The following is a 12,234-nucleotide window of genomic DNA, read 5'->3' on the forward strand; positions in this document are numbered from 1 at the left end:
GAACTAATATAACATACAAGTTTCACTTTTTGAAACAAATTATTGAAATAAATGGACTTTTCCTTGATATTCTAATTTTTTGGCACATACCTGTATAGACAGGTGTGTGGCTTTCCTAATCACGTCCAATCAGTATAATCAAACACCGCTGGACTCAAATGAAGGTGTAGAACCATCTCAGGGATGATCAGATGAAATGGACAGAGCCTAAGTTAAATATATGAGTGTCACAGCAAAGGGTCTGAATACTTATGACCATGTGATATTTCAGTTTTTCTTTTTTAATAAATCTGCAATAATGTCAAACATTCTGTGTTTTTCTGTCAATATGGGGTGCTGTGTGTACATTAATGAGGAAAAAAATGAACTTAAATGATTTTAGCATATGGCTGCAATATAACAAAGAGCGAAAAATTTAAGGGGGTCTGAATACTTTCCGTACCCACTTCTACTTGAGTAATAACTGCGTGTATCTTTGCCATCTCTGTCTAGGGGCTTTAGATTTCAGTTCAGTTCTTTTGGCTAATCTGTCACTTTTGCTAAATGATACTAAATAAAGTATGCCCTCTTGTATAAATAAATAAAATAAAGTTCTTATTGATATAGTATTATTATATTATTATTATTATTATTATTAAGAAAATGAACACTGAGATATGCTGTATTGCACAAACCTGTTGTTTAAAGCTCTTTGAATTTTGTGCTTCAGATTTCATCCAGATTAAAATCTGATTTCTACAACAAGCACTTTCTACTGCTTTTCAGGGTAAGATATGTGGTTTTCAAAGGAATGCTATTTCATGACAACCTTTGTACTGAATACAGTAGACTGAACTCTTGCCCAGTGAGATTCCAGTGAAGCCACCACAGACCACAGCCATAAAGTCCCTCTGCTACATTCATTTCAGCCTGCACTTAAACTGCACCCACAACTGCTGCTGAGAGTGACTCAATCCAGTTTATCTGATACACTCAAATCCCTCTTCCCTTTAATTCGCAGTCTCGTGGTGGGGTGTTAATGGCTTACACAACAGATGTTTAGTATGCTGCGTTGAGGTCCATGTGAGCTGAAGCTTCCTGCAGTCTTAGACATGCATGACAACCTGTGACTATCTCTGAGGTAAAATAAGTCTGTTCACACTGTATCACACTTTTGTATCTTGCATGAACCAACAGAAACAAATGTGTGAATATGAATACCTACATAAAAATGCAACATGGGAAGACAACATGCAAAACAGTGAATGTGGGAGAAGGAGTGTGAATGAAAATGGAAGAGATAGAGGAAGTGACAGAGAGAGAGCGACAGCTTCCATCTGCTGGGGAGCTACTGATGGAGACAGAGGTATCCACTTGGATCCGTATGTATGTATACACAGTAATGCAGTAATGATGGTATTTGACAGAAGTGCCCTTCATGGCAACAATTAGCGGGGAAGGAAAGTTGCCTCATCGTGTATAGAGCAGTCATTTTTCTAAACAGCTGCAGTTTGTCTGATTGGGAGAAGAGCGACTGCAACTGCACACCAATCAAAGCAATCCTGAAGAGTGTGAGCTAAAGCCTGACACAGCTACAACACAGAACCACACCTTAGGCAAAGGGAAGGTCATTTTTCAGGCTCGTAACACAGTATAGCTCTTTCTAGTGCATGCTGATAATTTGTACACATCCATGTGTACAAATCCAAATCCAGCTAGCACAACTGTAATGTTTCTGGTATGACTCTGAGGTGTAAAAGAGGGGCCGCCACATTCTCACTCTGTGCACATAGTCCCCAGAATGATAGTTTAATACAGTATTCATGTCTTACGAGAAAGATAGTAGATATAAGCACCCCCACCCCATTAGAGAGTACTTTTCACTTTAGCATACAGCTGGTAAATAATATGAGAAAATGCAGTTAAGTAGGGGAGTTATTACTACTCTGAAGCTCAGGGTGATGTGATGGGTCCTGATGGCTAACACTGCACATCTACAGTATATATACTGTATATCACAGTGTACACTCACTGGCCATATAGTATTAAATGTATACATTTAATACTATATTTATTTTTGAAGTCATAATTAAAGGCGGTGTTGTACTGGACTGTATTCAGAGGTGTTCCTAATATTCTGACCTTCTCATTATGTAGCCGGGAGGACAAAGAAATAGACACACCTCAGACGGCATCTTAACACGGTGACTTCTTGTCTGAATGAATACACTCCTCACTTCTACAGAGACGTCACAATGGTAATCTGACTAGGTTGGAGGTATTAACATTTGCAACAAGGGCATAAAATATATGATCTTAAAACACCAGCCGGCACTAGTTTTCACTGGGATTGACTAAATGTTTTAGAAACAAAAATATGTAATGGGAATCACTTAAAACACAATTTAATTACTTAAAATTCAACTCACTGTGGCTTGAATTGAGCTTGTATTTTTAGCTAATTTTTATTCTGATCATTTCCAGTGTTTTTTTTTTAATTGGCAGCTCATTTTAAAGGCTTTGTTGCCAGTTTTTTTGTGTGAGCTGTTAGTGCCATTGGTATTATTTGCCAGAAACAAAATATTAATAATTACAACAATAATAAAACTGTTTCCACTTACATTTTTAGGACTGCTGGGACATTTTCAACAAAGGTTATTATAAATTAAGCAAATCTATATTTGACTAAAAGAAGGCCAAATTGTCAGGAGCCTTGAATGTCTAAACCAAACGTTACATCATATATTATTTGACACAGTGGCTCTATCAGCAGGTTCTATTTGCCATATAATGTGACTGTGTGCATCTGGCACAATCCTCTACGTGTTGCTGATTTATTTCCAACAAATTCCCATGCAATTATCACTCAACGCTCATGTGCCCTTGCCTCGGTCCCACACTACCGTACAGTTCTGTACCGTACTGGACAGCTGCCTCTTGTCATGGCCATTCTGACACTCGGTGTGCACCCATATGACGTGAAAAACTCCAGCACATGACATGTTTAGCTTTAAAATGACGTCACGGCAGCGTGGGGCTTAGCAGGCAGGTCGTTCGTCAGTCTGAGAAGAGGAGCAGCAGGAGACGGACCAGCCTCGTCTCCTTTCTAATGCTCTCATCACCCCTCTCTCCAACTCCTTTGAAACAACTCTTATCCTCCAGGATTGTCCTTCGTTGCTTCCCCTCTTCCTTTTTCAGTTGCACCTATTTATTTTTATTTTATTTTTTTGTTTACCCAACCCAGCCGTGCCCTCAACACCTCTAGAGATGTGAGTAGATAACGAGAACCTCCTGTCAACGGTGACTTGACTCCCCCGTGCTTCAGAGAACCGAACGTCCTCACCTCCATCTCCGTTCTTTTGGCCGTTTATCTTTTAACAATGTAGGAGAAGCTGCGCTGTCATCTCAGCGAAGAGGATGCAAACTCTTGTTTTTGGTCTCCGCATCTTACAGCTTTGATTTTCCAGGAGGGGAGAAATGAAAGATTTGCGCGAGGGCAAAGTTTGAGGGTACCTCTTATGGTTTCCCGCTCACCTGTCCGCCTGCACGCGCGTTCCCTTCTCCTTTTAACTAATAATAAGGAAGATTATCGTCAACAGAACAACTGACCAGCAACTTCATAAATACCCGAGTATTGCCCCGTTATTCTTTTGTGGAATTTGGAAGCGGCATTGGAGGAATTTGATGTGCGCAACGTTGAAGGATATGGCTTAAATAATGTTTGCGTTCATGACAGCTGGAGTAAGGTCCGTCACTTGAGTATTGCTGTCAGCTACTGTCGAAACCCATCTAAATGGGAGGATACCTGGAGGACTGAGTAGGATTCGGCGGTCGATAAAAATGTGGATAAAACGGAGCGTTGCGCGCAGGTAAGACACGAATAATTTTAGACTATTTCATGAGCAAAATGAGGAAATGCTTGCAGGTTGAAGGGGCCCGAAAAGTGTAGATGTTGTTTTATGTTGTTTCACAGTCGACAACATGTTGTCTCCGTTTTTAATCTACGTCACCGCAAGTTATGAGAGTCTGCTGGAATAGAAGACTGGGCTACATTTATCAATAGGTCGGTCTGGATAAACCCCCCAAAACATAGGAGCCGTTGTAACAGAGTAGCCTACTTTAAATACAAAGACTATTTTCCGTTGTACTTTTGACACTGGGGAATATTAAGGCGGAGGCTTTATATGTTTTGTGATGTTTAGGGGAAGAAAATGATCCAAAATTTCGCGTCTTGCACGCTGGGGGTCGCCAACAGTACAGAGCAAGCAGCACACATACACATAAACACACGACCGCGTGTTCAAGACACATGTCCACAAACACACGCGTATATAGACGGGGTGATGGCTGAAGCACTATGGAGAGCAGTTTCCTAACTTAGGAAAAGCTACACGTCAGCTTATTCATATGGCATAAAATAGCTTTAGAGGTAATGTCATTTTGTCAGACGATTCTTTTGCCACTTGCTAGAGCTCATTCCCACCAGTAGCAATCATTCCTGCGCATTTGCTGTTGTACATTTATTATGCTTAACAGACACGTACATCTTAATGGCTTACCTCCCAGACTAATGGCAAAATATGCCATAGACATATTACTTGATGTTGCTGGATCGGTCACAGGTACAAAGAAACCAATTTCCATCTTCAAGAATTTCCCTGTTACTTGCTGACAAGCTATGGAATGTCAAAGATGTGGGATGAATGGTAACAGCTGTCTGGACTGAAGTTGCTTATTCATAGTAACTCACCATATTCGATCACAGGCTAAAAGCTTGTATTGTTTGTTATTGTCATTTATACTTGATGATATCTTTACTGGGATAAATCCTTGCTCTCCATGGGTTTAGTTTAACTTTTTAAAAAAAAAACAACAACAACAACAAGAAATGAGCAGTGAACCTGTGCAGAGAAAGATGCTGTACCTGTTGGAACAGACAAAGAGCCGACCACCTACAGAAACTACATATGTGGGCGTAAAGGCAACAGCACCGACTTTAGCAGAACAGGAGAGAGAAGGCTTGATGGAAGGATAAAACCAAGGCTTGTGAAGGTGGCCGCTGTAGTTACTATTCAATTATTCTGGGCAGTCTGTCTCATTAAGACATCCTGTGGACTAGGGCTGGGTGATAATTAAGCATCAGTCTTCTGTCACATTCCAGCCCAAAAGATATTCTATTTGCAGTAATATAAAAAGAAAAGGTGCAGATCTTCACATTTGTGAGCCTGAAATCAATGAAGGTTCTGCATGATAAATTACTTTAATCAGTGGTCAGCATTGTGGCTGCTTAGTTTTTCTGTCAGTTAACTTGTTAATCAATCAACTTATAGTTTTAGTACCAATTGTATTTCAGTTTAAATAAGTAGTTTTTTGGAACACAGTTGCTTGTTTAAAACCTTTGGAGCATTATGGGTCAAAAATGAAGCAAAATCCTGTTTTTGAATCACTACTATCATTAAATTGTTCATTGATGTGAATAATGTGTGTAGTTAAACACTCCCTATTGTGCAACCTATTGCTCAGGATACAGAAAAAAATGTGCTAACAGGGAGGTGCGCGCCACCCTGTCCTGTAAATGGGAATAAAATAGCAAATGTGACATTTTTAGTAAAAGTCATGGGTTTCTCAAGTTTCAAACATACGTATGTATCTCAAAGAAGAAAATTAACTGATCTGGGTGCAGTGGTTCAAAAATATAACAAGCTCAAACTGGAGAGTGTCTCACTTGAGGGTTAACCAGCAGGGGATCATCTCTCCTTAGCTGGCATCTCCAGGTTCAGTCTTTCATGGGCGTCACACAGTTTGAGGTTCCCCATGGTGAACTCTCATATTGCTGAGGCAGTGGAGATGCTATCAGGCCCCGACACACTGGGGCTGCAAAAGCTTACTGGAAGAGACACTGGCTGCCTTTCAGGGGGCTTCATTTGTTTGCTTCCATTTGCCTATGACAAGAATGTTAAGGGCAGGTTACTGTTCCTTCACATTTTTTCTGGCCTAAATAAGTTTGATATATTTGAATAAAATAGGAGAGAAAGAGAAGGTGGTTTTGATTAATCTTGAGCTATACGAGCTCTGTAATTCCATCATATTGATATTTCTGGTGATTATATGCTTGGTATTCTGTGTATTATCCCGTGTAAAAAGGAAAATGGTTTTGTGCCTGACTCGACTCACAGTCTAATTCTGATTAATATCACTGGCTTAATGAACCAGGGTTCACAACAGATTATACTCTGCACTGAGGAGTTTTCTCCATTGAAAAACAATTGCTCTTGTGTGATATAATCAGTCTAGAGCTGCGTAGTGTGTATGACCAAGCTCTGTCCTCACAGCCAGCTCCACCAAGACCTCCATGGCTGAATGTGGCATTACTGTGTAAAGGGCCATCAGATATTCAGATATTCCTGTGATTTAGGTGCCATGTTAATAGGCTCTATGAGGGTTATTAACTAGGCCTCTCTGGAGCGTGATTAACCTAATTTGCAGTGAAATAGGCTGTGTTGCTTCTCTGAGATCCTATCCTCTGGAGATGTGTGTGTGTGTGTGTGTGTGTGTGTGTGTGTGTGTGTGTGTGTGTGGGTCTATCTCTTTGTGTGTGTTGTAAACACCCTGTGCTCAGCAGTCTGTTCAATCTAGAAGGACCAAAACAGGTTGTCCCTGTGAAATAGCATAAGAGACAAACCAGACGTGGATGATGGTTCATCTGACCGCTCTAGAAATATCAATAAGAGAGAAAGATGCGAGAAGACCAGAGAAACTAGCTGTTGCCAAGGACAGGGGTGAACCATAAATGACTCATCACTGACTGGCATAGCAATTAGCAGAGAGGAGACATAGGCAGAATTGGAGCATGGCTGCTTTTTCCCCACTACGTAGTACATGTTTGAAATGAGACGACTGGAGTTCAAGCCTATATAGCTTTATGAAAACCAATATAAATCACTGTTACTGTATTTGTAGATTTTCATTAACAGGGATAATAAGTATAGTTTCCTTTATGGACTTGAAATTTCTGTGAAATAGGCTTTAGCGAATCATGGGACAAAAAGCCTCACCACTGAAAACAGTCAAAACTAATTGATGTGCAGAGGTGGCCCAGCAGCTACTGTACATAAGGCAGCTTTTCATGCAGGTTTTAGAGGCTGACAGCTTAAGGAGTGAGTCTAACCTTAATGATAATTTTGAGAACTGGAAATTCAGATTAGATTATAACAGGAAGTATTGTTGTACTTTGATCAGTTTACAGTAAAGTCACAGGTTTCCTGTGAGTTACGTGGTTATGGTGGTTACGGTTAATAGGGCCATTAGTAACACCTCTTCCTCTCTATACTTAACCCCCACATTCAGGGCCCATGAAACTCCTAGCATAGTACCAGCAGGCCTCAGTCTGATTGAGTTTAATGACCAGCTTGTCCAGTTTGGGCTACATGTGAGAGCATGTTTGCATTGCACATCCATCACACAGAGTGAGGAAACTAACAGCACGAAGCCCATGCCTGATTCATATAGTGAGCTTTTGCTGGATCAATACTGCCTCTACAACGGATCAGATTTATCCGTCATGGCCCTTCCCACTAAGTGACCTTCTCCAACTGCGGGGGCATCTCTCAGCAGACCACTTTCCACTAAAATGAACAAAAGAAAGCCCAGCCCTCTTTTAAATTTTGTTCCCAAACACTCAGTGGTAATTGATGCGGATTGTGCCAGAAGGTGAAATGAAATCTTTGACAGTGTTGGACTGATATGATTGATTTTCCCATGTTCTTTACAGCCCTGTTTATCTTTCTGAGCATGTGGTGGTGGAGGACATTGTTCAGTGGGAGGTTTAAAAAGGATGGTGCAACACCCTTGGCTGTTACATCTGTTGCTTCCATGCCCCCCTCAATCCACAGACATATACACACTGCACCCTTTTTCTCCTCAGTTTTTTTTCCTCTATAAATTATGTTCTGACCTCTGCAATGCAACATTTCTTACATTATAACGATAAAAGTAGCTGCTGCAGCTCAGCCTTACAAGCATGGCTGGAGTCTGTATTTGTGTGTGTGCGTTGCACACTACCAAAATATTTGAAAAATTTGATAGAATATTAGCCTCCAGAAGCCTGCTGCAGAGAAGCAATCCATAAATCTCTGCAACTCTTTGGAGAGCCAACTGTGGTATTTATCTCCCTAATACTGGATATCTACTGTGGAGAGCTACACCTCAGAGGCCGTACTTGTCAAAGCAACACAACCACATGTAGCTGATATTAAAAAAAACACAACCGACATGTAGTGATAATTCCATACAGGTCATTTTGATGTACAAAGAAAATATTATGCAGCATAATAAATAACTGAGGCAGTCAGTGTTTGAATGTGATAAACTGCCTCTGTCCTATAGAAGCAAACTCTAAGTGTTTAATTTTGATTTCTTAGACTCAAAATAAGAGTTGAAATGTGTAATTGCACAAAGGATATTGTTCAAAGAAGCGGAATACCTGAGGAATATAATTGTGTTTTTAGTGTTTTGTTGTTGTTTGGTGGGAGATGAGAGCAGTGATCGTGAACACATGGCCAGTCTCGATGCTTATCACATTGGTGAAATCAGCGGCCTGTCACATAGCTGGAGCAGGATCTAGGAGGATTTAGCCATCATAATCAACAAATTAGAAACACAGCATAGTGGGAATTCAGTTCCTGTGTCTTGTCACCACAGAACCATTTGCATGTGTGTCTGTGAGTGCGTACATGCTGAGTTATGTTTGCCTGGTTGCTTAGTCTGAGAGCTTGAGCGCACAGTCCTCAGTTTCAACAAAGGCACATTTGCATATTCAGCATGCTGCAAATACAGACTCAGAGGTATCACGGCTCCTCCTTTTAGTGGACAGAAGATGAACCCCTTCAGCTATACTGCGTGAATCGTAAATTCCTTCCACAGTGCCAGTGCAAACACAGTCTTACATATTGGTGATAAAGCAGTAAATCACCAGAATTTCAGGATAATCCTGTCATAATTATATCAAAGTATCACAAGCTTTATTTTTTCTGAGTGAAAATGTTTAAATATCTGTTTTTTTGCAGACTTTTCTCATACCTGTAGAACATTTAAATATCTAGAAATCCCTTTCAAGTGGCTTATAATAACCCTTTAAAGAGTTGTGCCAGATATAATTTAATAATTGATATTATTAGGAAGGTATGTTATTACATTCACTTTGTCTAAAATTAACACACACATACACAACTAAAAAGCATTTCACTTTTGGAAACCATAATTATAAGGCATTGTTAAATGGCTGGTGACATTCTGTAACTTTATTATTATCAACAAATTCCATAAAAGATGACACCCAACAGTAAATTGAGCCTATTAACAATGGTCAATGATACACAATTAAATGTGGCAAAGAATTAAGCAACCTTATAGCTGTTTCCATTCTGGTCCTGGTTCCTGGTCTGCAAACTGTCTGCTCTCATTAGGTTTGAACAAATCTTTTATCAAACCTTTTATCCTTTTAACTCATTCTTTTTTTTCTGGACAGCAATTTAAAACTGCAATTGAATGTCTTTGAAATGTACAATTGTTATTTTAGCCTTGAGTTGCTATCAAGTGCTACAAGTACAATATCATTGGCACTGTAATTTGACTTGGCATACACCTTCCTGCTGTTTTAAATACTCACAAATGTAACATATGTTTGATTTACTGTAAGTCTAAAACAACAGGACACATGCTACACTTGTAAGTAATATTAGTTGAATACTACACAGTACCCATCTGTTTTGGGTCATTTAGCTTTTTTTGCCCAAAAAGAAACTATATATTTGTGACCAATTTTTAAAAATGTACATCTTCAGGAGGAACAAATATGTTTGGAGATGTTAACCACAAACATGCTAGGAAGTCAAAAAGTGCTGGCAGATGGATAACCACATTGCTGATCTCTGATCAGATACTGATGTTCTCACACAGTACAGCCCGCAGTAGGTGCTGTCAGTAGGTGCCCCCCCCCTTTGCTCAGAAATCTAAAGGCTACCAGAGCCTCATCTATGAAAAGAGCTGTGTAAAACTGCAGACGAGAGAGTGGAAAAAAGTGGCAAGCAAAGGAAGAAAAATGAGCAGAACTGAATTAAAATAACAATAGAGCATTTTGCTAATGGCTCATGTTGAGCTGCTGGCACAATTTGATACTGTCTTTGAAAATTATGGAGAATCACAAAGGTGCTGCTGTCTCTGGAGAAGTCCTAATGCTTTGCGTGCTGTACTGTGTGAGAACATCAGTATCTGATTATAGAAATATGCTGACTGTCATTCTTTCCCTCAACTCAAACATTTGAACTTATTAACTCAGATTAAGGCTTGCAGACAGTTATGATGAAATAGGCTTTTCTTTAGTAAAGAATCTACTTTTGAGTCTGACAAAATGTGAAGGACTATATGAACAATGTGATAAAGTTTGCCTTCAGTATCACAACAGATTCTATTGTGTCCAGGACTGTGGGCCAGGTGCCAGCTAAAATGAGTTTTAAATGAAATAATCGAACAAGCCATGTAAGCCTCATAATTCATAACTATCCAATATGCAGCACCATTCATCAGGGTTGCAGAGAATTCCTTTCAGCGTTTTGTATACCTACTGACATTTTCAATTTGCTTTATCATTAACAGTTTATTGAGTTTATCGGTCTGGAAAGGCAGCCCTGCAATATTTCTTATATGAGTAACACATTTCTCAGAGAAGTTCAGCCTTAGTAATGGCTCGATATTTTCCTAAATGACAGTTGGGTGTTTCTTTCAAACTGCATGATTACCCTCCTTTGTATGGATTTTATTTCCTTGTCCCAGTGGAGATGGTTCCGGTCAGTTTAAGCATTACCTCACAAGAGACACCAAGATTACACTAGACTGAGGTTTCTTGTAATATTTTAGTGATCAGTTCATTACTGTACATCATAGAGGGGTAACGGGCTGAAATCAGGACATGTTCATATGGTACTATAACATTAGTAAATACTTTGGACCACTACGAATAACACAAAGATTGAAAGTCTTTTACCTAGTTATGCTTAAAGTCAGTCACCACGATTAGATTTGAATAGTAGCATGCTGTGCCAAAGGCCTCAGTCATGTTTGTTACTTATGTCATGACAGCAGTTGATTTCTTAACAGTGCTATTACGGCAGTCCCAATTTTGATGGCATAATTTGATGCATTAAAACAGGGGTTTTCAACTAATTGTGAGCTGAGGACCACCATTATGATTAAAGGGGTTTTCAGATAGGACACGGTGGTTGCTGGGCTCTGTTATCAAACCCATTCATTTCTGTGTTGTGTGGTGTAAGAACATATTTGCCCCGCATTGAGCTGAGTGCAGCACAAGGCCACACGTCGTCCCCTGCACTGAAGTAAAAAAAAAAGTTCAACTTTGATGCAGTGTGTTGTATCAACACCCCGATGCATCCAATTGCACGTGACAGACCATAATGCAAAATGGAGGAGAAGCCGATTTGGCGCCCTTCTTCTCTCTAAACTGCAAGTTGCAGACAAACCCGACTCTGCTTAGACCACTCTGACAACCCTCAGCCCAACTCAGTCCTTGTAATTCCTCACCAGTGAATCTGTCAGCTGCACCTTTAAAACTTTAAAGAAGTAAGGGGTTTGGAGGAGAAATCTATCCTCATATACAGTAGGCAATTTGTTTTCTTTTTTGCTCTACAGGGAAAGAACCCAACCTTGTCCATTTAGTAAGGGTAACTTTACAGAAACAGTATCTGAACTTTAAATGAACAAGAAATGTGCAGTAAAAATAAAATTAAAACAAAGCTAAATGTCACACTCTTGTTTTACAGAAGTTTTAATTGAGTGCATGCTTTACTTCTATCCATCTGTAAACCAAAGTATCACTTTAAATCTATGTAATAATAATCAAAACTATTGGCCGGATTGGCTGTTTTGAGTGCATGTAGTGCCCTTTGTTATAGTGTTTCTCTTTTATGAAGAGAGCATTAATTAGATTCAGTTGTTTAGAGCTTTTCTACCTGAGGCTTTCTCAGCTTTTCAGTACTGTACAATTCTGCTGCCCTCCTCTCCAACAGTCAGATTATTATGGGCCAGACTCTCTTATGGGGTAGGACTGGATAAGTCTGACTTCTTCCTACTCCATTCAAGCATGTACTAGGTATAAGCTAATTGATATTGGATTATGTGTAAAATTATGTGTGTTGTCATATCAACTGTCTTTACATGCTTGAAAGAATAAATCAAATCAAA

General features: G+C 39.6%; 1 protein-coding gene across 1 annotated transcript in view; it reads left to right on the forward strand.

Annotated features, from left to right (window-relative positions):
* Positions 1 to 3,023: 3,023 nt before the first annotated feature.
* The window catches only part of ajap1 (adherens junctions associated protein 1), a 45,193-nt gene continuing 35,982 nt past the window's right edge, over positions 3,024 to 12,234 (forward strand). The window contains exon 1 of the mRNA XM_020612504.1: positions 3,024 to 3,848. Within this exon, the coding sequence (XP_020468160.1) occupies positions 3,820 to 3,848 (29 nt within the window). The 5' untranslated portion in view covers positions 3,024 to 3,819. The remainder of the gene's footprint in view (positions 3,849 to 12,234) is intronic.

The sequence above is a fragment of the Monopterus albus genome, unplaced genomic scaffold, assembly GCF_001952655.1.
Source record: "Monopterus albus unplaced genomic scaffold, M_albus_1.0 scaffold126.1, whole genome shotgun sequence".
Taxonomy (NCBI): Eukaryota; Metazoa; Chordata; class Actinopteri; order Synbranchiformes; family Synbranchidae; genus Monopterus; species Monopterus albus.